The sequence below is a fragment of the Loxodonta africana genome, chromosome 23 (genome assembly GCF_030014295.1).
Source record: "Loxodonta africana isolate mLoxAfr1 chromosome 23, mLoxAfr1.hap2, whole genome shotgun sequence".
Taxonomy (NCBI): Eukaryota; Metazoa; Chordata; class Mammalia; order Proboscidea; family Elephantidae; genus Loxodonta; species Loxodonta africana.
Genome location: NC_087364.1, coordinates 3,319,856 through 3,344,790, shown reverse-complemented (window position 1 = coordinate 3,344,790; position 24,935 = coordinate 3,319,856). Strand labels below are relative to the sequence as shown.

At 47.7% G+C, this 24,935-nt stretch overlaps 1 protein-coding gene across 4 annotated transcripts in view; it reads right to left on the bottom strand.

The window, feature by feature from the left end:
- CARS2 (cysteinyl-tRNA synthetase 2, mitochondrial) overlaps positions 1 to 24,935 on the bottom strand; it is a 78,983-nt gene that overhangs the window by 3,761 nt on the left and 50,287 nt on the right. For 2 of the 4 annotated variants that reach the window (XM_064275225.1, XM_064275226.1), the window contains 4 exons: positions 18,242 to 18,308; positions 8,367 to 8,505; positions 3,874 to 3,997; positions 1,891 to 1,989 (listed from right to left, as the gene is read on the bottom strand). In XM_064275225.1, the coding sequence (XP_064131295.1) occupies positions 1,891 to 1,989; positions 3,874 to 3,997; positions 8,367 to 8,505; positions 18,242 to 18,308 (429 nt within the window). Of the gene's footprint in view, positions 1 to 1,890; positions 2,049 to 3,873; positions 3,998 to 8,366; positions 8,506 to 18,241; positions 18,309 to 24,935 lie in introns of those variants that run through there. The other 2 variants (XM_064275228.1, XM_064275227.1) reach the window with 2 other exon arrangements.

Here is a 24,935-nt window from a genome sequence, read left to right as displayed (position 1 = left end):
GGGTTGTGGGTGTGGCCTGGTGGGGGTGAGGGGGGCCCGGTCCTGAAAGGCAATGCTCCAGCAGAGTGAGGAGGGTGTCCCCATGGGAGGGGGTGGTAGGACATCCAGGAAGAAGAGTAAGACAAGTAAACTTACTCAGCATACAGGGAGCCGGGTTTCTCGCCATCAGGGAGGGGAGTTACATATGAAGAAAACTAGAATGAACCCTTTGTAGTTGGGCTGTAATTGAGATATTGGGGGTAACTCCTAGCTTTCAGTAAAAGCAGACTGATACAGAAATAACTAGACATAAATATGTGTGTGTGCGCATATACACATTTCCTTGCTCTGCTCACTGAGAGGGCCTAGAAGCAGCGACAACTCACAGCCAATGGGCATATCTAGCGCTCAGACCTTCACTTCTAGATACCATTCATTTTCTACCAAAAGAAACCAGGGCTCCTTGGAGACAAGATGGCTCTGTGGTTGGTGGGGAGACAGCATAGGGGGACCTGCAACACCTGGTGCCGAAGGCAAGAAGTTCCACAAGAACGACGGGGACACATCAGAAGGATACAGACGCCAACCTGGAGGGCTCCCACTGGCTGCATCTGGGACATTCCGAGCATCGTAATAAACAATGATAGCTAGCCTGTCGCCGTCAATTCCAACTCACAGTGACCCTACAGGACAGAGTACAACTGCCCCATAGGGTTTCCAAGGAGCAGCTGGTGGATTCAAACTGCCGACCTTTTTCTGGTTAGCAGCCGAGTTCTTAACCACTGTGCCACCAGGGCTCCAATAATGATAGCAGTGGATTTTTATTCACTGAATAAAACAGGAAACCACTAATCTATACTGATAAAAATGAACAAAATGAAAATCTGAGGAACAGAATATCAGTGTAGTTTCAAAATCTCTCTCCACAGTATACTTTTTAATTACCGGGGGAAGGGTAACTTAACGGTGGAGAAGCCTGGTAGCCTCCCGCCTTAGTTCTGGGATCTGAGCAAACGTCACCAGTGGCGGGACAAAGCAAAAGCAGGCAGCGCCTGAGTGGATACACTGAGAAAAACAGAGTGATGCTCCCGCCAAAGACGCACTCTGGAATCAAGTCACGAGGTGACGGCGGACAGACCCAAACTGAGGGACATGCTACAAGTAACTGGCCTGCCCTCTTCAAGTGTCAAGGTCAGGAAGTCAAGGAGAGACTGAAGGGACTGCTGCAGGTGGAAGGAGACTAGACAGACACCTAAACGCCACCTGTGGCTCTGAACCTCTGAACCAGGTCTTCTGCTATAAACAAAACAAAAAACCAAACCTGTGGCCCTGGCATCCATTCCGACTCACAGTGACCCTAAAGCTATAAAGGTCATTATTCAGACAACTGGCGAGGCCTGAGTGGCCTGGGGACTGGGTGGCACCAACGTGTCAAAGTTAATGTCCTGATTTTGATGGCTGTCCTTCAACTACGAGGGAAATGTCCTTGTTTACAGGAAGCATGCGCTGAGATTTCAGGGGCGACGGGGCTTCGAGCTGGCAACTCACTCTTAAGTGGTTCAGGGGGAGAAATGCCCTTTTACTGTGCTTGTAACTTTTCTATAAACTCAGAGATTCTCTTGAGATGAAAAATATACAAAAATCAGTGTGCAAGAACTGATCAGAGCCTACTCTGTGTAGCTAAAATCGACTGATTTCTGGTTCTGCTAATGAAAGTTGGCCAACTGTTTCAATTTGAGTTGAAAACTGGATCTGTGTTTGTTTTTTTAAAAGTCATATTTTTAAGCATATAAATGAATTATTTTGGTGTAATAATTATCTGTTAAAAATGAACATTTTAAAAGGAAAAAAAGATCCCTGTTGTCCCTGTAGAGAATCCCACGACAACGCTTTTACAAGAGAAGGACGTACCTTTCGATTCGCCAGAGAAATGCCAACAGTCTCTAAAAACTGCTCCACGTAGGAGACCACGGCGCCAAGCACAGCGGGACTCCGCGGACCAGCAGCATCCTGTAACAGATTACCCAGTCTTGACGTCAGTGTGCCAGGGAAAATCTGTAGTTCTCAACCTGGACGTAAAAGAACAAAGACTCCGGGAGGTCACATCCACCTGCTGCTTTTCTCTGTGTGCAGAGAAGTCACAAGCTCTGGCGTCAGGCCATGTGGGTTAAATACCAGATCTGCCGTTCGATAGCAAGCTAAATGCTGGGCAAGCCACCGAACCTCTTTGAGCCTCAGTTTCCCCATGTGTAATGTGGGGATAATAACAGAACCTACAAGCTCGTGCCCCTCTTGGGGATTAAACCTGAGAATGCAATACAGTATGAGGCGTATAGCAAGCGGAGAGTGAGTGGGGAACGGGATGAGTGTCTGAGTCAGAATAAATAACGAGGAGGTCCTGAATCCACTTCCTCACAGGCTTGACTACAAGTCACCAAACTGCAAGGAAAGAGACTCTTGTGTGACTTCAGCCCCAGTTTTATCAGGACAGACTCACCTGTGCTATTTAAAACTGCAAAAGCCAGTCCCTGTTAACGGCCCTGCCATCCCCTCCCCAGGAGAGCTGTGACCGAGGGCAGCAGGTTGGGTACACGGGTGGGGTGGAGGTGGGAAACAAATGGAGACCCACTGGTGAAACATGACTAGCTGGCTCACACGCTAGGAACGGTCTAGGCCATTGGAACTGCCCAAATGAGTGACAGCAACTTCTCCCTCAGGGCCACAAACAGCGCACTGGGCCTATGTCATCTGTCTGGCCACTTCCCATTTTTGGCAAAGTATTCTTGTGCCAAGTTTAGATTTAAATTTTATTTCTCCCTCTAAGTGACTAACTGCTCAGTCTGGCCAACACCCGATATTATGCTCCTACAGTGGCAGCATGCTTGTACTGGGGACTCCTGTTCTGAAGCCTGGTACAGGCCTGTGTCCACTGCTGGCTTAGCTACCTCAGAATTACCCAAGAAGCCTGCTTAAAAGGCAACCTTTGGTCCCATCTGCAGGTGATTCTGATGCAGGGTTACGTCTGGGAATTATGGCCAGGGACAGAGCCCTTCACTGGGATGAAGGGTTTGGACTGGAAGAATTAGAACCCAGACTTACACACAGCACCAACGGGGAGTGAAGGGCAAAAGGATGACCTCAAATAGGGCCTTCACCACTACCTCAACTTTTCACATAACCCAGTGAGTAAATGGGACCCTAGAATGGACTGCTCCAGGGGCAAGAACGAGGCCTTGACATCTCACATACCAGCCCCAGGACCCGGCAAGCTCAGATGCTACAGCTTCTCTGAGCAAACAGGAGGGTTGCAGAGCAAATGTGCTAGCAAACGTGAAATGTCTACTGGTCAGTGTGCCAGGTACTGTTCCAGGTGGTCTACATATGTTGTTAGTCGCCGTCAAGTTGATCCTGACTCATGGTGACCCCATGTGTGCAGAGTAGAACTGCTCCACAGGGTTTTCAGGGCTGTGACCTTTTGGTAGCAGATCGCCAGGCCTGTCTTTCGAGGCGCCTCTGCATGGGCTGGAGCCGCCAACCTTTCAGCTGGTAGTTGAGCGCTCAGCCATGTGCACCACCCAGCAACCTGCTCTGCATGTATCTGTATTTAATTCCCACCGCCCTTCAAGGTTGGAGGGAGCCATTAAAATTCCAGCGGGGTGTGCGGTCCCCACTGCAGGTGCCAGCAGAAGCAGACCATAAACACACAAGCGCCAGGAGCTCTTAGAGGAGAAGAGCGGTATTTAGTAGGTTCCTGGAAGCCACCAGCCGTGGGAAACGAAGTTACCCCAGAGAGCTGGCATACTCTGCTTCTGTTCTTATTGGAAAAAAACAAAATGGCTAATCTGCCAGCCTAAGCAGGGGGACTAGGGGAGCTGCGGAATCCTGACGAGTTACCTCAGTAACTGCCTTGAGCTGTCTGTTTCCGTGGTGAATGAGGTCCATAAGGGCATCAATAGCTCTGGGCGTGTCAAAGTCGTCTGCAAACGCAGCCTTCACAGCCACCTTGGTGTTGGCCAGTCTTCGAGGAAAAGGAAGGAGAGAAACAAACGGGGCAATTATCCTAACAGGAAACCTTAACAAGAAGCAAAGCCAGCACGCAGTCCCTCAATCAAGGGCGCCCGACCTGGCCATTACCAGCTCACAGTCTCAAAGTGTCTTGTCAACGTTTTCAGGGAGCAGACGCACCCTTTTCCAAGGGGCAGGTTTAGTGGCTTTACCTGTGGGGATTCTTTCTGTGAAAGTCTTCCCCTTCCTCCTCTTAAAGCTGTACTCGGGAAGATGAAACTAATTCCCTGCAGGATCTTAATTATAAGATCAACTCAAAATCGTCTTATTATCCAAATTAAAAACCCTGGAGTGGGGTAACCTGTAAAACTTGGGTCTGAACACAGGATACACAAGCAGACACGGCCATAAGGGTTTTAAAAACCAATAGTGAAATTAAGTGGAACCGGTGTAAAATATTGGGTTTGGTGTAAAATAACGTCATAATCTTAATTCACACATACCACGAATGTGGTATCCAGTGAAGGCTGAGGCGGGAGGGAATGATGGCCTCACGTTCACATCACTCAGCAAATAGCAAGCAGGGTGGTGGGCACCACACTCTCCCCGGTGGGGTAGAGAGAGTCCTGGCACAAAGGGAGGACACCTGGATCTTAGCCCGTGCTCATCACTAGCTTTGTGACCTGGGGCACAGGCTCAGCCACCCTCCCTGTCTGGAAAGGCAGTGGTAAGGAGTTACTGAGATGATGAACCTGAAAGAATCTAGAAAAGTACAAACTCATTGCCGTCCAGTCGATTCTGACCCGTAGTGACCCTAAAGGATGGAGCAGAACTGCCCCATAGGGTGGCTATGAGTCAGAATCGACTTGAGGGCACACAACAACACTGTTTTAAAGGAACACAGGACTGGAGCCCTGGGGGCTGGATGTGCCTGGAAACCATTGCCCTGAGATAACCTTCAAAGCTTAAACCAAAAATACCCTCTGAAGTCTTCTTAAAACAGTTTAGCTTAACTAGTAGAGTGTCTGCCTTGAGCACTCTGCTCTTTTAAGAACTATCTATGTGGGATCAAAGTGACAACTTGAAAGATTAGACAGCAGCCTCAGGGGGCTGTGAGTTTACAGTAATGGGGAAGGAACAACTCAGAGAAGGGTGAGAACGGCTGCACAACTCGAAGAATGTAATCGACATCACAGAATTGTACACGCAGGATGCTTGAACTGGTGTACGTTTTCCTGTGTATTTTCTCGACAACAAAATAAAATTAAAAAAAGCAGCAGCAGCAGCACAGGACTCTGCAGGTGGGGGAGAGTGAAGGGCACACTTGGTTGACCCGTGGGCTCGAGACACCTGGGGACCAGAGCCTGGGAAGGACGTGTACTGAGCAAAATCGCTCTGTGTGCCAGACTGTGGGTCAAATGCTTTTATGTGTGCTCTTGTCATTTAACGTTGATCACCCTGAGCGGTGGTTATTCATGACTCTTCTAAGACACGAGACTCCTTCACACGGGATGTGAATGTTCAATCACCTGGAATCTAAGCAGCAGGGCTCAGTCACCCCAAGGCTCCTATGACTCCAGGTAGGCTTGTTAGGACTAGAACCCCCACTTCCTGTCTGGATCCAAGGCTTGGTAAACTTCTTTTCCAAGAATCACCAAGAAATATGAAGATCAGCAGGTGGGAACCCCCTCAACTCCCTGCTGGCTCCCCACTGACCTATTCATACCCGCAGCCCCCTTCCCAAGCAGAGCCCGACTGCCTGTTCTGCAGAAGCCACAGCTCCCCAGACACCCCTTCTCTTGCCCCTCAGCCATCTCTTTCCTCTCAGCATACAAACAAGCACATGCTTCTCATTTTTGTCACCTGCCCTGGTGGCACAGTGGTTAAGAGCTACAGCTGCTAACCAAAAGGTCAGCAGTTCAAATCCACCAGTCACTTCTTGGAAACCCTGTGGGGCCAGTTCTACTCCGTCCTATAGGGTCCCTATGAGCTGGAATCAACTCAGTGGCAATGGGTTTGGGTTTGTTTAGCTATAGCGCTCTCTGTTTTCTTTGCTTTCAAGCTTCCTCAGAAAACAGTTTCCAGTGAGGGCCCAACTTCCTTACCTTCTTTTTACTCCCTAGCCCACGGCAACAAAGCTGCTCCTGCTTGAGGTCACCAGCGACCTCCTATTTTTCAGTCTTCCTCTGACTAACCTCTCTGTAGTCACTGACAAAACTCACCACAGCTCTCCGAAAAAACTGTTTCTTGCCCTCCAGCCACTGTTTTCCCCGTCTCCTCCTGTGACCCCAATACCCGCCAGCTTGTTTTCTCCTTTTCAAAACAGGCGACTGAGATCCTGACATAACTAACGCCATGATGAACCTGTAAGTTTTTTCTCTGCCTGCCTTCTCCTTTCCGCGTGCTTTTGTTAACGACTTTGTTTTGCTCTGTCCGGCCACCTGTGACTTAGGACCCGACCCCCCGCATGGACAGTAGAGCCCAGACGTCTGGCTTGTGTATCTTTAGCCTGATAAGGAGATGTCCAGCATGTATCTCTTTAGTCTGATAAACAGTCTCTCGTCATTATCTTGTAATGAATAACTCATCCGGCTATGCCATCTGTGGGCTACAAAGACAATTCTAACTTTCCTAAATAAACTTTCTCTTTCTGACACTGGTAACTGCTCCAGGGCATGGACCCTAACTGGACAACACTCCTCCTCCTCCTCCCTTCCCACCCCCTAGTTCCTGGTGGCCTCCGGAATGATCCAGGGCCGTCTAGGCCTTCTTTTCCCACTCTCCATACGTTTTCTCCTGCACACCTATGGCTTCAATCACTGACCCTCCTAAGTATCCCCGGCCCAAACTTCTCCTCAGAGTGTACGTGGATCTAACCGCCCGCCAACCATCTATCTGCTATCTGTATCTATGGCTAGCTGTTAGTGCTGGTCGCCCTATTGTTTCTGGCCACCTCCCCTCTCTGGGAATGTGGTAGGATTGTGCTTCTGAACTACCTCAGTCGGGCGGTGCCCTGTGACCAGTAACACGTAGCCATGGAGTGGATTCCGACTCACAGTGACCCTGTAGGGCACAGAACTGCCCCAGAGGGTTTTCCAGACTGCAATCTTTACGGAAGCAGACTGCCACATCTTTCCCTCACGGAGTGGCTGGTGGGTTCCAACTGCCAACCTCTTGGTTAGCAGCCAAGCGCTCTAAACACTGCACCACCAGAGCTCCCCCTGTGACCACTACTGGTCACTGAATTGTGAGAAGTGACGTGCCACCCTGCCTTCCCCAACTGACCCCGGGGCGAGTCCAGGGTTCCTTATTCCTCGGAGGAATTCCTCAAAGGAGGGGGACATGCTGTGTTAATCTGTGGGCTCCCTGCTCCAAGCGTAGTTCCTGGCATACAGTAAGCATCCAGTGAACATCCAATAAACTCATTACACTTCTTTTCCTTCCCAATTTCCACAGAGAAGTTTCTCTAGCTTCTATAAACCATTCTGGTTTCTCACCATTTATCAGAAAGCTGTTTAATGTCAATCTAAATCTTTCAAACTTAAAACACAACGTCTAACATGCTTAACCATTTGTATAAAGCAGCAGAACCAAACTTTAGTATTTCCATATTTAACGCTAGGAGTCCAATTTTTCTCCTCCTTGCCACTCGACTTTTAATTCACTGTAGAGGAGTCTCTCTTCTTTTTCAACATTTTTTTTCTCGGTTCTGATTCTACACGGTACACCCCAAGCAGCTCTGTACACAAACGTCAGTGTGTCCGCTCCTTTGGCGACAGCACGTTGTTAACTGAGAGGGGAGACAATGTGACGTGTTTTACCTCCAGCAGACAAGTTTCCTAATCCCTGGTGCGGTCAACTTTTCTCACTGGGACCTCTGACCTCTACCCACTTGTGACATTCCACACTTTCTTCAAAGGTCTAACCCTTCTTTTGTTGTTGTTAGGTGTCATCAAGTCGGTTCGACTCACAGTGATCACACGTACAACAGATCGAAACGCTAATTACCGGAAAATCTTCCTTTAATTATGAAGGAATGGTGATAAAAACCACCATTTATTCAACACAAATAAATAGCAAGCCACTTAGCCCAACATGGGGAAAGCACAGTTCAGGAATGTACCCTAATTATAACCTTCACAACCAGCCCGCAAAGGCAGGATGTCCTCATTTCTAACCCCCGAAGCCACACAGCCAAGAAGCAAGGAGCCAGAATTTCAAGTCGGGTCTGCGTGGCTCCAAGGCCAACATACCTTCCACGCCACCCCACTTTCCAGTAAAAGGTCCTCAATTTCTAGGAAGCCTGTTAGCCACCACATCTAGCATCAGATACAGTCCTGCATGTGGACACCAGGAGCGGAACACGGGGCTGTGTGGCTCACCTTTCCCACAACTGGTCTTCCCTGATGGAGGCACAGGCCACCTGGCCTCTCATGTAGGCTCGTGCATCCTCGACAAAGGAGGCCATCCCAAGGAGGAGACGCTGAGCATCCTGCATGGCGCTGTCACTGTAGTCGATTCCTGAGAAAGAAGAGATGGTTACCTGTGGTGAGGTCAACATTTAACATGTCCTACAGCAAGCAGGCGATAGAGTGGTTAAGAGCTACATCTGCTAACCAAAGGTCGGCAGTTCGAATACACCAGGTGCTCCTTGGAAACCCTATAGGGCAGTTCTACTCCGTCCTATAGGGCCCCTATGATTCGGAATAGACTCGACAGCAATAGGTTTGGCTTGGTTTAACAGCAAGCAGACTCTGTTACAGTCCAGAGTGGCCTGCTCCCCCGCACCAGAAGCAACAGAAACAAGAAGCTGCTGTTCCTGTCACCCCGTTCCTTGAGTCACATCTGACAGACCAGAGTGTCCTGACTAATGTGCCAGGCCACCTTGGAAGAAACGACGTGGTCCATGGAAAAACCTTTAGATTCCTGTCAGCCAAGGGGGCTGATTCTCACTGACACACAACAAGGGCCAACAATGAAAGGTGGCGGGGACTTCACCCTGGATGCCTGTTCGAAGATCAGAAGCTCCCATAATGAAATGTGCTAACTGGATGCAGTGAGGATTTTAGCTTCATATTTCCGGAAAGGGATGAGAGAAGTGGTCCTCAAACCCAGAGCTTTACAGTATGTAAAAAATAGGCTTCAGAATACTTATTTCTACAAAGCAGCTTGGCCTCCTGGATCACCAGCCACCACTCTGAGTCTAGCCCCTCCCCACCACAAACAGGGAGCGGTCAGCTGCTGTCATTCAGCCCCCGACTCACGGGGACCCCGTGCACAACGGAACGAGACGCTACCCAGTCCCGCCCCACCCCACGATCAGCTGTAGGTGGGGCCGTTGTGATCCATGGGGTTCTCACTGGCTGATTTTTGGAGGTAGATGGCCAGGCCTTTCCTCCTAGTCTGTCTCAGTCTAGAAGCTCCACTGAAACCTGTTCAGCATCACAGCAACATACAAGCCTCTGCTGACAGACGGGCGGTGGCTTTTTGTGAGGTGCACTGGCTGGGAACTGAACCCAGGCCTCCTGCACGGAAGGCGAGAATTGTACCCCTGAACCACAGTGCCTCCTGGGAGGGAGAGGGCTGCGCGTATGACTGGAAGAAGACGCAGGGCACACCTCCAGCAGTGAGGGTGCTAAAGATGGATGTGGGGACCCCAAGCAAGGAAATGAGTCAATGCTTCTCTGACCAGATCACAGAGCTCCAGGAGCCTGTTGAGAACATGAGAGGGAGGACAGCTGAGGTCCTCTCTCCCTGCAGGGGGATGAGCCAGCTAGGGTCACTCCTAGATACCAACGCTGAAACTGTAGTTCTCTCCTCTGGCAGCCTTTCAAAATCATCCATGTCATCTTCTAAAACAGCGAAATCTCTCTGCTTCAATCGATCGTGTGGTTGTCTTCACATGAAAGAACTGATTTTTATGGATCCCCTATTTCATCAGAGCAGTGAGAGAAAATACTGAGGTGTGAGAAACACCGATGACGACCAGCAGCTCTGGGATTCTTAAGAGACTATGGAGAGAATTATCCGCTCAGCATACAGACTAAGTACAGTGAAGGGACACAGCCCTGATGCACACCTCTCCTGACTTTAAACCATGCACTATCCCGTTCTGTTTGAATGGCTGCCTCTGGGTCTGCGTACAGGTTCCTCATGAGCACAGTATGTAGTTTCCCTCTTATTCACATAAATACTCAGTTAATGCTGACATTTCCCTCGTGTTTTAGAGCAAGACATGCTCTACCAGAAGGTGGCATTGCTATCAACTGTTCGAAGATGACCAGGGACACGCACTCCCACATCAAGAGGACACGAAGGATAAAAACCAAAATTAAGTGGTCATTTTCTGAGCACTGACTGGCAGAGTGGATTTCATGTCATCTTCAAGAAACTGATGTGCAACCGTAAACTAAATTTCAGTGTCCGGATAAGTCATAACAAAACAGAGTTGAGGGTTAAGGAGCTAAATTCAGGCTTTGTGCAACGGAGGTTATTTCAGAAATACCATATGAACCCAAATCATCAGCAAGGATTCTGGGAGTAGTGCTTCTCCTCCTAAGATCTGAAAATGTGGAGACAAAAAAGAACAAAGACATGGGATGGCCTAGATCATCCATTTCCATCCATTAAAAAAAAAAAAAAAAGATCTTTTAAGCAGTATCTGATCTTTGCAGACCACTGACACGTGTTTTTAAGAATATAAGTAGGTGGACAACAAAAAGACAACCCAATCAAAACATGGACTAAGGACTTGAATAGACATTTTACCAAGAGGACACTCAAATGGCCACCAAACACATGCTCACCATCGATAGCTATCAGAGACATGCAAATCAAACACAGTGAGGTACCATTTCACTCCCACTAGGAGCTAAAGGGAGCCGGTGGTGCAGTGGTTAAGAGGTCAGGCTGCTAACCAAAAGGTCAGCATCGTGGAACCCACCAGCCATGCTGCGAGAACAACTGGTCTCTATCCACCTGGAGCAGCCAAGGAAGAAGGAGTGTCAGGAGTAGGAGGGGGACACGGAACGTGGGGCTAACTGCCTCCATGAACAACTGCCTCCTCTGCCATGAGACCAGAGGAACTGGGTGGTGCCCGGCTACCATCACTGAACACTTTGATCAAAGATGTTATAGAAGACTCTTGATCAAGAGGAGGAAAATGGAGAACAGAATTTCAAATTTTCATGGAATGCAGGCATCCTGGAGCCGTGAAGCCTGGAGGAACCGCTGGAATTACTGCCCTGAGATAAATCTTTAAAACTTTAACCAAAAATATCCCCAGACGTCTTCTTAAAACCAAACAGTAGTAAAGCACAGTAAAGAATGTCTCCCTTGAGCACTGTGCTCTTTTAAGGACTATCTATATGGGACCAAACTGACAACAGCAACTTGGAAGATTACACAGGAAACTTAGGAGCAGTGAGTTTATATTAACGGGGGAGGAACAAGTTGAAAAACAAAGGTGAGCATGGTCATACAACTCAAAGAACGTAACCAATGGCACTGAATTGTACATGTAGAAATTCCTGAATTGGTCTGTGTTCTGCTGTGTGTATTCTCAACAACAAAAAATAAATTTTAAAAAAGAATACAACAAAAGTATGTATTTCAAATTATGTTTAATTGTTTTACACCAAAAGAACGTGCAGATGAAATGAGGTGGCCCCTGAAGTAGTCTCCTTTCTGTATCAGTTGTCGCTTCTTTCTCTTTGTTGCTGGACACCTGAAAACCCGCTTAATGTAGCTGTACCAAGGCCACAGACAACAGTCGTTGGTAAGCAGTATATTCACACGACCTCAGAGGGAGAGGGTGCAGTCACCCACCGCCTGTCAGAACACACCACGGCCTGGTGCCCAGATCCGTGCAAGGGGCGAAGGGAGGGAAGGAGTTTGATATGCATATAAAATATAATCAGAATAGTTATTTTAAAATATGAGCACACATACCTGGATGTCAGCAATGTCCAACCATCATGTATTTCTAAACCCTTACTCCTAACTTCTGTACTTCCCTCTGTTTGGGACCGGTAACAAACAGCTCGCAGGCTGGCTTGGGTCCACACACCCTGCTTCAGTATTGCTGCTTGAAACATCCTTTTGAAAACCACAGACATAAAGGGAGCTTATCTGGACACAGGGTACCCTGGTGGTGCAGTGGTTAAAGCGCCCGGTTACTAATCAAAAGGTCAGCAGTTTAAACCTACCAGCTGCTCTACGGGAGAAAGACGTGGTACTCTGCTTTCATAAAGATTACAGCCTTGGACACCCTACGAGGCAGTTCTACTCTGTCCTACAGGGTCGCTACGAATTGGAATTAACTCGACGGCAACGGGTTTGGTTTTCTTGGTTCATCGGGACACACATGCCCAAAATGATGTCCTGTTATGTGTAGAAGTATCAGTTTCAAAAAGAGAATCCCCAAGTTAGGCATGGACTCAAGCTGGGAGCAACACAACAAAAACCTACTTTCAGTTCCTTGATGCCTTTCTTAGAATCGTTTACCCTTTTCAAAAATCCGCTTTCAGTTTTGCTTTTAGAAAGCTTGATTCTAAAGGGGAAAAAACCAGAAAACCACAACACATCTGATAAAATTGAAAACAAAGATAAAGTGAGAAGGGACAGGGTCACGTGAAGTCTGTAACTGGGAGACCTTTGAAAGTAAAACTACCGCTAGTGACACAGCAAGAACCGTCATCCCAGACAGGGAGGGGCAGAGACAGCCCGCCTGCCCGCAAATAACTCTCGGCCCTCAGGTTAGGGAGAAAAGCATCTTCCATGTAAGGGTCCTATCTTACAGATGGGGGAAATTAGGCAAGGAGACAAAAGTGGCTTTTTCTGTCTCTAAGCAACACTTGCTGAATAAGGACTGCAGTCTCTTGCTGGCGACTGTTGAGTTTCATCTACTCCACAACGTCCTGGCAAACGCCTCTCTGAAGGTGAAAAAGCAGCCTAGTAAGAGAAGGAAGTGAACTTTAACACCATGAGAAACTGACAGCCTTGTGCTCACAGGGAAACTGAGGGAGCAAGTCACCAGACCCAAGGCGTTGCTGTCCTCACTGCTCTCATCTTTGAGGGGCGTCATATTTCTAGGGGGTCAGTCCCACTATTATTCAAAGCTGGGGCCACAGGAGTCCACATATGCTGGCTATTCAGAGATCTATCCGTGTTTCCAGAAATCTCTCAGTGGCAGGTAAGTGCCCCCTATATCCCACCGGAAGCCCTGGTGGTACAGTGGTTAGGAGCTCGGCTGCTGACCAAAAGGTTCCAATCCACCAGCCTCTCCTTGGAAACCCTATGGGCAGTTCTACTCTGTCCTACAGGGTCGCTATGAGTCAGAATCAACTGGACAGCAATGGGTTTTAGAAAGCAGCTGCCACTGCTTGAGTAAGCCTCTTTTCAGACCAAACTTTGCATTCAAAGTTCAAAAGGAACTACGCACAAGCAGAGATTAAATACTAAGACGAGGCCCCGCGACCACCTCCCTTCCAGTCTATGAAGAGGAGGCAGGAGCGCAGGCCGCCAATGGTGAACGGCCTCCGGGAAGCGCTGAGAATGGAAGGTTTTTTAAAGGCCCAACGCTGCTAACCAGGATGCACCCCTGGAGCCCTGCTGAAAATTACAGTACCTGGGGAGTCACATAAACCCACCTGTCCTTCCTTCACCTGAGCACAGAACGTGAAACTACCGTTCTCTACCGAACACGTCACTCAGATCAGCAAGCTGCTTCTGCCCGTTCTGCCAACAGGTACACAACAGGAAGGGATAAGCACACATCATCAGGAACAAATTTTGGATTGCGCATGTACAATCAGCATTTGGGTGTACGAGAGCCACTGCACTGTTTCTCTCTGAATGACAAATCTCTCCCCCTTTATACCCAGACAGAGCAAGACGGAAACAATGAATTTTTCAAGTCAATTTACCTCTTGGAGTTTTTCTCTCCATATACGGCTGGGCTACATGTTCAAACACGTATTTAAAAAAAAAAATCCTATATACAGATGTACCATCAGACACAGTGACTTCTGCCTACTATTTGCATCAAGATTGACAACTGAAAATAACTGAAACCAAGCAGTCAAGCAAGAGTCACGTCCTACTTCTTGAGAATGGCGCCTCTTATTGCTTCAGGGAGCTTAGGCCCCCCAGCCTGATCCTCTGCAGTTCGATCCCACAGGGACAGGCTAAAATAATCCCTAACGCAGACAATCTGGGCTTAGCAGTATAAAGCCAACAGCTCTGCTGTGTGTGCATCAAAGCCAGGATAAAGACTTGGGCAAAAGTAGCAGCAAACAAACCCACATCCCTCGGACAGAAGGCTTGGATTTAAACACAGGGCACTATCTGCAAAGCCCATCGCTGTTCCTGGCCGAGTCTCGGCAGACTCTCATCCGTCTCTGTTCCAAAGGACAAGCCTCGCCTTGGAGCACCGCTGCATTCTTTCCAGGCACACTGTAGGCTATTCTGCAGTGTCTGGAAGTATGCACTCGGTTTTTCTTCTGTACACTGTGCTGAAGGTGGCTGCATCCAGCTCGCTGTAATCTCTGCTCCACACACATTCTGTGTGGCAGAGTCGATTCTGAACCAGCATTTGCTGGATGCTGAGGGACTGGCTACAATCAGGGACCTTCAATTTCCTGATCCCACCTTATTGAAAAAAAAAAAAAAAAAAAACCAAACCGGATACCGATGAGTCAACTCTGACTCATGGCGACCCAGTGTGTGCCAGGGTAGAACCGTGCCCCACAGCCTGATATTTTTGGAAGTAGACAGACAGGCCTTTTTTCTGAGGTGGCCCTGGAAACTCCCAGGCTTTCAGTCAGCAGCTGAGCACTTACCTATTTGCACCACTCTGGGGTCCTTCCCATTGTCATTCAATACTGAACGCGATGTATAAACTTTTCAAGTCAGGGGTATCTGTTTCTCTTCACAGAATCTAGGCATACGACACTGTACTTTGAACATATTTAATAAGTACCTGATTGATAAACGTTAATTAATGAGTAAATATTTAAAGAGAGCTGTAATGTGCAAGGTACTACACTTAGTGTTAACTAAATTATGAAAGATGTAGAGGCTGACTCACCCTTCTGAAAGTCTGCCACCTAGCTAGAAAAATAATTACCTACTTATCCTAAAAATGTCCTAACAATATAAAGCAGAAAATGCCAAGTGACTAAGTGCTAAAGAAATGTAGGAGGTAAGTTGCAGGCGTGTCTGTTTCTGGTATATTTTGAGAGTGTTTGTGTGTGTGTGTGTGTGTGTGCACGTGTGTTCAGGTGTGTGATCAACGTGTGCAGTTGTCTGCATGCTAGATCACCTGAGCAAGTGTCTGTGTGTCCATGTAGCTGGAGGAGGGCAGATGAGATTCCAGTAGGTACAGAAAAGGGGAGGGGCAGTACAGGCAAGGGGAACCACAGGGGAAAAGACAACCTGATGGCAGCGCCAAGGGTGTTCGACCAAACTGTCCAGAGAAGTGCGTTGTGTGTGAGACAAGTGATACTGCAGGGCCACATTCACCTGACTGACGAACTGGGAACCCAGTATGTTTCGGCTGTACCACCCCCCAATGTCTTCATAAAAAAATGAGAAATCATCAAATTAGAGCAAGAAAGTAGGAAGGGCAAAAAGAAGGACAAGGAGAGAGATGGAGAGGACCTGAAAAGGTGCCAGTTCAGAAGATCTCAGTGTCAACGGAAACAGCACAGAACAGAGCCCAGAGGCAGAGGCCCGGAGTCAGTACCCCACCTTGACGGGTCGATGGCCTGGAAAGGGAAGGCATTAGACAAGACCAGGGAAGGCTCAACAGAGCTGGTTCTGCACACGGAGATGGCAGAGCCGTAGGAGGTAAACGCATGGTCAGCTGTACAGCGGAGTCGGGGGGGATGTCAACACGCCAGGAAGAAGTGCTGGGTGAACACGTAGAAATCAGGAATGAAAGGTCGCGGGGGGGTGGGGGGGGGGTCAGGGACGTGGTGGCACCTCATGAAGCTGCTCAAGGGGCTGCGTGGACTGGAGAAGTGCGATGGTCAGGGTGGCCGGCCCTGCCAGCCTTCTAAGCCAGGGCTTCCCAGCTCAGCTGTCAGCACACCACCACCAAGGACTGTGCCAAATCCAAGTATGACTGTTGAATGTTTAGCTTGTTTCTCTGTATACATCACCCCAATTTTTACACTTCATAAAAGTAATTTCCAAAGGAAATTATATATCACTAGTATAAATGGAAAGCCAGTATAATTCCTAAACTCCTATTAATATAACCATTTAAATAAAAACCGTTCCTCTCTGCACCACACGATGATCCTGCACAGACCACGCCGCAGGCCTCCTTCCCTCTGGGAAGCCCTGACTCCCCCATGATACTGCATAGGCCACGCCGCAGGCCTCCTTCCCTCTGGGAAGCCCTGACTCCCCCATGATCCTGCACAGACCACGCCGCAGGCCTCCTTCCCTCTGGGAAGCCCTGACTCCCCCATGATACTGCATAGGCCACGCCGCAGGCCTCCTTCCCTCTGGGAAGCCCTGACTCCCCCAGCCCTCACCCGGCTGCCTTCACAGAGCAGGTACAGGTGGTGGGGAGGCATTTCAGTCTGGACACACCCCCAGCCCCTACATTACTCACCTCTTCTGTCCACCACGGACGAGCCCTCACTCTCCCCATGGCACTCAAGGCCACTACTCTTCATACAGCTCTAGTCACTGAATCTGGAGGCCTCATGGAGGCCATTTTTGCCAATTAGATTGGTCAAACCAGACTGGGCAGTGCCTGCTGTCCCCAAAGCTGAGCCTCCCCTTCCTCCAGTCCCTAAGGACACCGCATGAGACCACTTCTTGACCAGAGAGTCCACTCCTACAGCAGCATACAGTTCAGCATGGCGGGAATCAGGTATTACTCTGAAGAGATTCCGTCTTGTCATAAACTGTGGCTGCTGACACGTTTACCCCAGTGGGACAGCGGTGATGGTGATGGCGCCATTTTTCTAGTGTTCCTGTTTCAGGAACTCCAGAACACTTAATTGTGCTCATGAGGAACCTGTACACAGACCAAAAGGCAGTCATTCAAACAGAGTAAGGGGATACTGCGTGATTTAAAGTAAGAAAAGGTGTGCATCAGAGTTGTATCCTTTCACTGTGCTTATTCAATCTGTATGCTGAGCAAATAATCCGAGAAGCTGGACTATAAGAAGAAGAAAGAGGCATCAGGATTGGAGGAAGACTCATTAACAACCTCCAATATCCAAATAACACAACCTTATCTGCTCAGAGTGAAGAGGACTTGAAGCACTTACTGATGAAGATCAAAGACTACAGCCTTCAGTATGGGTTACACCTCAACATAAAGAAAACAAAAATCCTCACAACTGGACCAAGAAGCAAAATCATGATAAATGGAGAAAAGACTGAAGTTGTCAAGGATTTTGTTTTACTTGGATTCACAATCAATGCTCATGGAAGCAGTAGTCAAGAAATCAAATGACGTATTGTATTGGGCAAATCTGCTGCAAACGACCTCTTTAAAGTAAGTGTTAAAAAGCAAAGATGTCACTTTGAGGACTGAGGTACACCTGAACCAAGCCATGGTATTTTTAATCGCCTCATATGCATGTGAAAGCTGGACAGTGAATAAGGAAGACCAAAGAAGAGTTGATACATCTGAATTATGGTGTTGGCAAGAATACTGAATATGCCACGGACTGCCAGGAGAACCAACAGGTCTGTCTTGGAAGCAGAGGTGAACCTGAGCCTGACTTAGAAACACATGCACCTCTGCAAGATGACTCCCACTCGGGAACGTCACTTCAGGGATCTTCTGGCTGATTCCTGGTCCACAACGCTGGGACCTCGTCAAAGTTCACCCTCTATGTTCACTTGCAGAGCCCAAACGGTAAGGCATAAACAGCAATTGCACTCATAATACCATCCTTATTTTAGCCCATATCTTGAGATCCTCAAATACCATCAAAAAATTATTTTCTGAGCCATACGTGAGTAAAGGAGCCCTGGTGGCACAGTGGTTAAAGTGTTCAGCTGCTAAACAAAGGTCAGCAGTTAGAACCCACCAGCTGCTCCACGGGAGGAAGATGTGGCAGGCTGCTCCTGGCAAGATGGCAGCTCTGGAAACCCTATGGGGCACAGGGTTGCTATGAGCCGGAATCAACGCGACAGCGGGTTTGGTTCCTTTTTCAGTTTTACACGTGAGCAAATAACGTGGCAGTGAGATCCTGGAAGACTATATTTTCAGCTGTTTCCTTACCTGACCTGTAATTGCTCCGCATACAAAAAAGCCGGAAGACATCAGGTGAAAACTTCTTTAGAAAGTCCTAATAAAGCAAGAAATAAAGTCCATTTACAATGTTTTTCTTTTACATTTTGCATGAAGCAGAGATTATCCTTATCCAGTTTACTGCAATTACATGAGCTGATAGACACATGCCAACAAATCAGAATTTATGAAAAGCTTTGTTTCCGAACTCTCACTATCACCACTTTTTCTGGCAATTTCCCCCAATTTTATGTATGCAAAATTATACACAACGAAACATACACCACTTCAACAATTTCTCCACGTACAATTCAGACACCGGTTACGTGATCTTCAAGTTGTGCTGCCCTTCTCCACCTTTTCCAAACCATTTCACTACCATCACACCCTGACTGCCCCCTAAGCATCTTGTCTATCCTTTCAGGTTGCTGTTGCCTGTCTGATCACACACAGATAATTCTTTGTAAGAACGTAATCCTTAATGCAGACACTCTTTTCTAATTGGGTTTAACCGTTATTTGGTTCAAAGATGATTTCAGGGGACAGTTTCAGTTCGAGGTTTAAAGATTTCCTCAGGGTAATAGTTTGGGGGTGGGTCACCCAGCCTAAAATGGCTCCAGAAAGTCTGGATTCCATGAGAAATTGAAACTCTCTTCCTTGTTTTCCCCCTTTTGATCAGGATTCTGCCATGGAATCCCTCGGTCGCCAGGCATCATCCCCTAATGAATTTTTAGTGTTTGAAGAATCTCAATACTTGGTGGGAAAGCCCTCTTGTCCTGAAAAATCTGCTCTCATCAGGTTCAAGGAGAGGTCTGTTCTGTTGTTAACTTTAGGAGCTCTTTCATCCACGACAGGATTTTATGACTCTCATCCTAGAAGACAAGAACTCAAGCAGACCTCTGCCACACCGTCGGAGGACTGAGCAGAATGCTGCTGTGTGCTGGGAGGGACAAAAAGCCAGGTGGGCAGCTCAAAGCACTTCATTTCCAGACTGAGCGAGAATGAAGGAGGGTTCCAGAGCAGGGAGGAAAGCTTCCAGGAAGCTCCTGACAGTGGCTAACGGTCAGAGTAAGCCGACATGCATGTTTATGGTCAGACTGAGGAGAAAAAGGCCGATCTCGTTCTATCTGACACAGGTCTGTGGCACACGGAGGTTAAGGTATGCACTAAACATGTTTCTCAAAAAATAAACCTTCCCGCCTCCGACACTTGGTGCTAATAAAAATAAGAAACAACCTTTTTTAAAGAAGTATTTCTCCCCTAACTCAACTGGCATCAGTCCAGAGATTATATAATTTCTGGATACGAAGAGAAAATTCTATATTAAGTAAGGTAACATGGAAAAACTTAGCAGAAATAGCCAGAGGTGACTGTGAGAACAACACAAACATTCAACAAATCCTCTGTATATGCTGGTCAGTGTTAAAAAAAAAAAAAAAAAAAAAAAACCAAACCCATTACTGTCGGGTGACCCTGCAGAGCAGAACAGAGCTGCCCACAGGGTTTCCAAGGAGCACCTGGTGGAGTCAAGGTGCCGACTGTTTGGGTTAGAGGCCACAGCTCTTAACCACTGTGCCACCAGGGTTTCCTCAGTGTTCAGAGTCCTGACAACTACTTGAAAGAGATCAGATGTAGGATGGAGTGGGGTGAGGAAAAGGGGCTCGGTGTAACTAGGGTCTTCAAGTGTTGTCCCAGAAGAGAAAGAGCAAGCTCACAATTCAGCCGCTGCCAGGAATGCTCTCGGCCTGCCACGGGCGGGGGGAGACAAAAGGGGGCCCCCGAACAGCGTTTCGCTGCAGCACGCAGGACACACACAGCACACAACGCCCAGAGTGTGCGACGCCCGCAGCATGCGACGCCCACACGGTTGCCTCAGACACCGACTTGCCGAGCCAGAGATGGAAGCCTTCTGTCTACGGGCTCAACGTGGCTCAGGTACGGCCACATGGATACAACGTGTCTGCACCGAGACATTCTGAAGCCTCCTCCCATGGGTCTCAGTTAATAAAGGGAGACGTTTTCAACCCTTCTGCTGACTCTTCTCTCCCTCTTGCTCTCCAGGGGTTATTCCTGTCCTCCAGGCACCAAGAACAACACAACATACAAGAGCTGATCAGAAAACACCCATTACATGATCCTGTGATGTTGCTGTTTAGAAACAAAGACGACCTTGACGCAGTTGCTCGGGGCGGCAGCTTACTGGTTTTCAGTGAAAAGGATTTACAATAAGCAAGGAGCCCTGGTGATACAACGATTAAGTGCTTTGCTGCTAACCAAACAAGTTGGCGGTTTGAACCCACCCAGCTGCCCCACAGAAAAAAGACCTGGTGATTTGCTCTTGTAGGATTACAGTTAAAAAAACTCCATGGGGCAGTTCTACTCTGTCACCTTGGGTCACTGAGTCGAAACTGACCTGGCGGCACCCAACAACAAACAACAGGGACAGCTGGACTTACCAAGTCACTATCAAGAACGGTCTACCAGACTGGTCCCAAGTGCCTCAATAACGAACACCTCCCCTATCCAGCACCACCAGGCGGCCGGCCTTGCTGGCCGGGACACCTAACAGGAGAAGAGCTATTTCAAAGACAAACGCCTGGACTCGGAGGTGCCAACATGGACGAGCTCCAATCCTCTGCTCTCAGGCAGTCCGATTTTCTCCAGAGTATAAGCTGGTTATTACAGAAGATGTTTCTCCCCCTCGCCAATTCACAGTATAACGCCAAGGCTATCCCGAGGCCTGATAACACTGCAGACCTGGATCCTAGTTTGACATACGTAAAATGAAATATCACAGCTAGGAACTGAAGGGATTCCTCAGGGCCTAATACTAAATGGGTCCGTTAACCATGGCAGATTTCAATACATTTCAGACTTACAACAACCACAACAAGCAATTTATTTTCCCAACTTCTACACGGAGCCCTGGTAGTGCAGTGGTGAAAAGCCCAGCTGCTAACCAAAAGGTCGGCAGTTCGAATCTACCAGCTGTTCCTTGGAAACCCTATGAGGCAGTTCTACTCTGTCCTGTAGGGTCTCTATGGGTCTGTATTGACTCAAAGGCAATGGGTTTGGGCTTTTTTGGGTTTTATACGCACGTGGGGGTCACTGGGTAGTACAAACGTCTAATGTGCTCAGCTGCTAACCGACCCGTTGGAGGTTCAAGTCCAACCAGAAGCACCTCAAAAAAAAAAAAAGCCTGAAGATCTACTGCCAAAAAATCAGCCACCGAAAACTCTATGGAACATAGTTCTACGTGGATACGCATGGTGTCGCCATGACCGAAAATCGACTCAGTGGCAACTGGTTACCGGCTACATGCCTGTAGCTCTGACAGGGGCCCACCAGCACAGGGTCAGCCTTGACAGCAGCCAGTCTTCTCTGTCCACAAGAGGGCTCACTCAAGTCAGCACGGGCAACTTGCCCCTTAGCCTCGGACTCCCTCCCCCACAGGCCTTCAGGCTCCAGGGATTAGGGAGGATACTGCAGGATGGTCAGGATGAGTAAAAAACAGAAAGCCAAAAAAACCATCTGAAAGGCAGGAAAAGCAAAAAGCTGACTTCGAAAAAAAAACCCATGCCTCTCTAACTGTGAAAGCATAGGCTGGCTACCTAGGATACAGGGGAATTGCTGGCCGGGAGCTAGGAGCTTCCTCAACCCCTCTGGGGGTCTCACATAATTCTGTAAAATATTCGTGGGGGGAGGTGGTTACAAACAGAGTACTCACACCAAGGTGCCTTTGAGCTCAGGCCTCCCACAGCCTTGCAGCCCACCCTGCTACCCTGTGTCCACAGGACACTCCCTCCATTAGGTCCTTTGGAGCTTCCACTGACAGGACCACATTCTCCTTGATTTTTTTGTCTTGCCAACAACTCAGGAGATTATTTATTTAGCTGGTTATTTTCCCAAATGCTTCTCCAACTGTCCCCTCAGGCCTCACTTCTTAGAGAAGCTAGTGGGGCCCCTCAGGAGTGGGACCCAAGAGCAATGCAAGAGGCCCAGTTATATTCCCAACCCTTACCTGAAGCCCTGGTGAAGAGCTTGGCTGCTAATCAAAAGGTCTGCAGTTTGAATCCACCAGCAGCTCCCTGGAAACCACACAGGGCAGTTCTACTCTGTCCTAGAGGGTGACTATCAGTTGGAATTGACTGGACAGCAACAGGTTTTTATTATGGTGACACAACAGCTTAAAAACCAAATCGGACAGTGTCAGAGGCCATACTCAAACTCCAGCCCTGTACTGTTTCCATTACTAAATCGTTTTTACGTCCTAATTCGCTCAGCCATATCCACAGGGTGGCCTTCTGAGTAAGTTCAGTGTTTGCTCTTCTGGACACTGCTCCTCTGAACAGTTGTTTGCATACACCAAAAAGTGGCCGAAGAGTCCCTACGTATGAGCCTGTGTCTTACAATAATGACTCCTTTATATTTCTTCTAGCTAAGGCTTGGTGAGATGGATTCCAGAGAATTCAATACGAGAGTACTGTGTCTGGAGAATGGAGAGGTGCGTACAGACGACTCCTAACTAGCACACACAGCACACAGATGACTCCTTACTAACCTAACTAGCACGCACAGCACACAGATGACTCCTTACTAACCTAACTAGCACATAGATGACTCCTAACTAACCTAACTAGCGCCCACAGCACACAGGTGACTCCTAACTAGCACCCACAGCACACAGATGACTCCTAACTAACCTAATTAGCACACAGATGACTCCTAACTTACCTAACTAGCACCCACAGCACACAGGTGACTCCTAACTAACCTAGCACACAGATGACTCCTAACTAACCTAACTAGCACACAGCACACAGATGACTCCTAACTAGCACGCACAGCACACGGGTGACTCCTAACTAACCTAACAAGCACACAGCACACAGATGACTCCTAACTAGCACACACAGCACACAGATGACTAACTAGCACACACAGCACACAGATGACTCCTAACTAACCTAACTAGCACACAGCACACAGATGACTCCTAACTAACCTAACTAGCACACAGCTGACTCCTAACTAACCTAACTAGCACACAGATGACTAACTTACCTAACTAGCACCCGCAGCACAAAGGTGACTCCTAACTAACCTAGCACACAGATGACTCCTAACTAACCTAACAAGCACACAGCACACAGTGACTCCTAACTAGCACACACAGCACACAGATGACTCCTAACTAGCACACACAGCACACAGATGACTCCTAAATAACCAAACTAGCACACACAGCACACAGATGACTCCTAACCTAACTAGCACACACAACACACAGATGACTCCTAACTAACCTAACTAGCACACACAGCACACAGATGACTCCTAACCAAACTAGCACACACAGCACACAGATGACTCCTAACTAACCTAACTAGCACACACAGCACACAGATGACTCCTAACTAGCACACACAGCACACAGATGACTCCTAACTAGCACACAGCACAGATGACTCCTAACCAACTAGTACTCAGCACACAGATGACTCCTAACTAACCTAACTAGCACACACAGCACACAGATGACTCCTAACTAACCAACTAGTACTCAGCACACAGATGACTCCTAACTAACCTAACTAGCACACACGGCACATGCATGACTAACTAGCACCCACAGCACACAGGTGACCCCTAACTAACCAAACTAGCACACAGATGACTCCTAAGTAACCTAACTAGCACACGCAGCACACAGATGACTCCTAACTAATCTAACTAGCACACACGGCACATGCATGACTAACTAGCACCCACAGCACACAAGTGACCCCTAACTAACCAAACTAGCACACACGGCACATAGATGACTCCTAACTAACTAGTACACACAGCACACAGGTGACTCCAACCTACTAGCACACGAATGACTCCTAACTAACCCACTAGCACACACTCGGATTTACGGCCATCCTGTTTTTAATTTTTTCTCTTCTTTATGTATTATTTTCCTAGAAATTCATTTCCCAAAGCACAGTCTATAAACTGCTTTACAGCCTGTCATAAATTGCTTTACTGTTGTTTTTTTTTCTCCCCTGGAAAACAATACCAGTATACCTATTTCTCAAACGCCATGTCAATATTGGATGCATTTTTTTTTTCCAATTATCACTCCTATTGTTTTGCTTTTTATAAATTCTTGCCAGATGATAGGTCTGAACAGGTATAATGTTGTTTCCAAAAAAAACAAAAGCTGTGTATTCTTCCTCAATATGACTTGCTATCTAGATTTCTCTTGCAAATCCTTGCACTCACCTGACGATCTATCAAATGAAGTCTAATACAGCTGTATAAGTTCTCTAGATATCTGCAGTTTAAAATAAACTAGATACCTTTTCCCACTCACTATTTTTTGTATTTTGTTACGGATTTAAAAACTATTAAGATGTATGGATATGGTATCCCTGATGAAGTTCTCTGGTTTTCCTAAAAGAATTCTCTCCCCTTCAGAACTGGAATAAAAACAGTATTTTGTATTTTCTGGGTAGCCACACACTCCACTCCAAAAAGGATGTTAAACCAATACCAAACCCATTGCCACTGAGTCAATTCTGACTCATAGCGACCCTACAGGACAGAGTAGAACTGCCCCATAGGGTTTCCAGGGAGCGCCTGGTGGATTCAAACTGCTGACCTTTTGATTAGCAGCCGTGTCACTTAACCACTACAC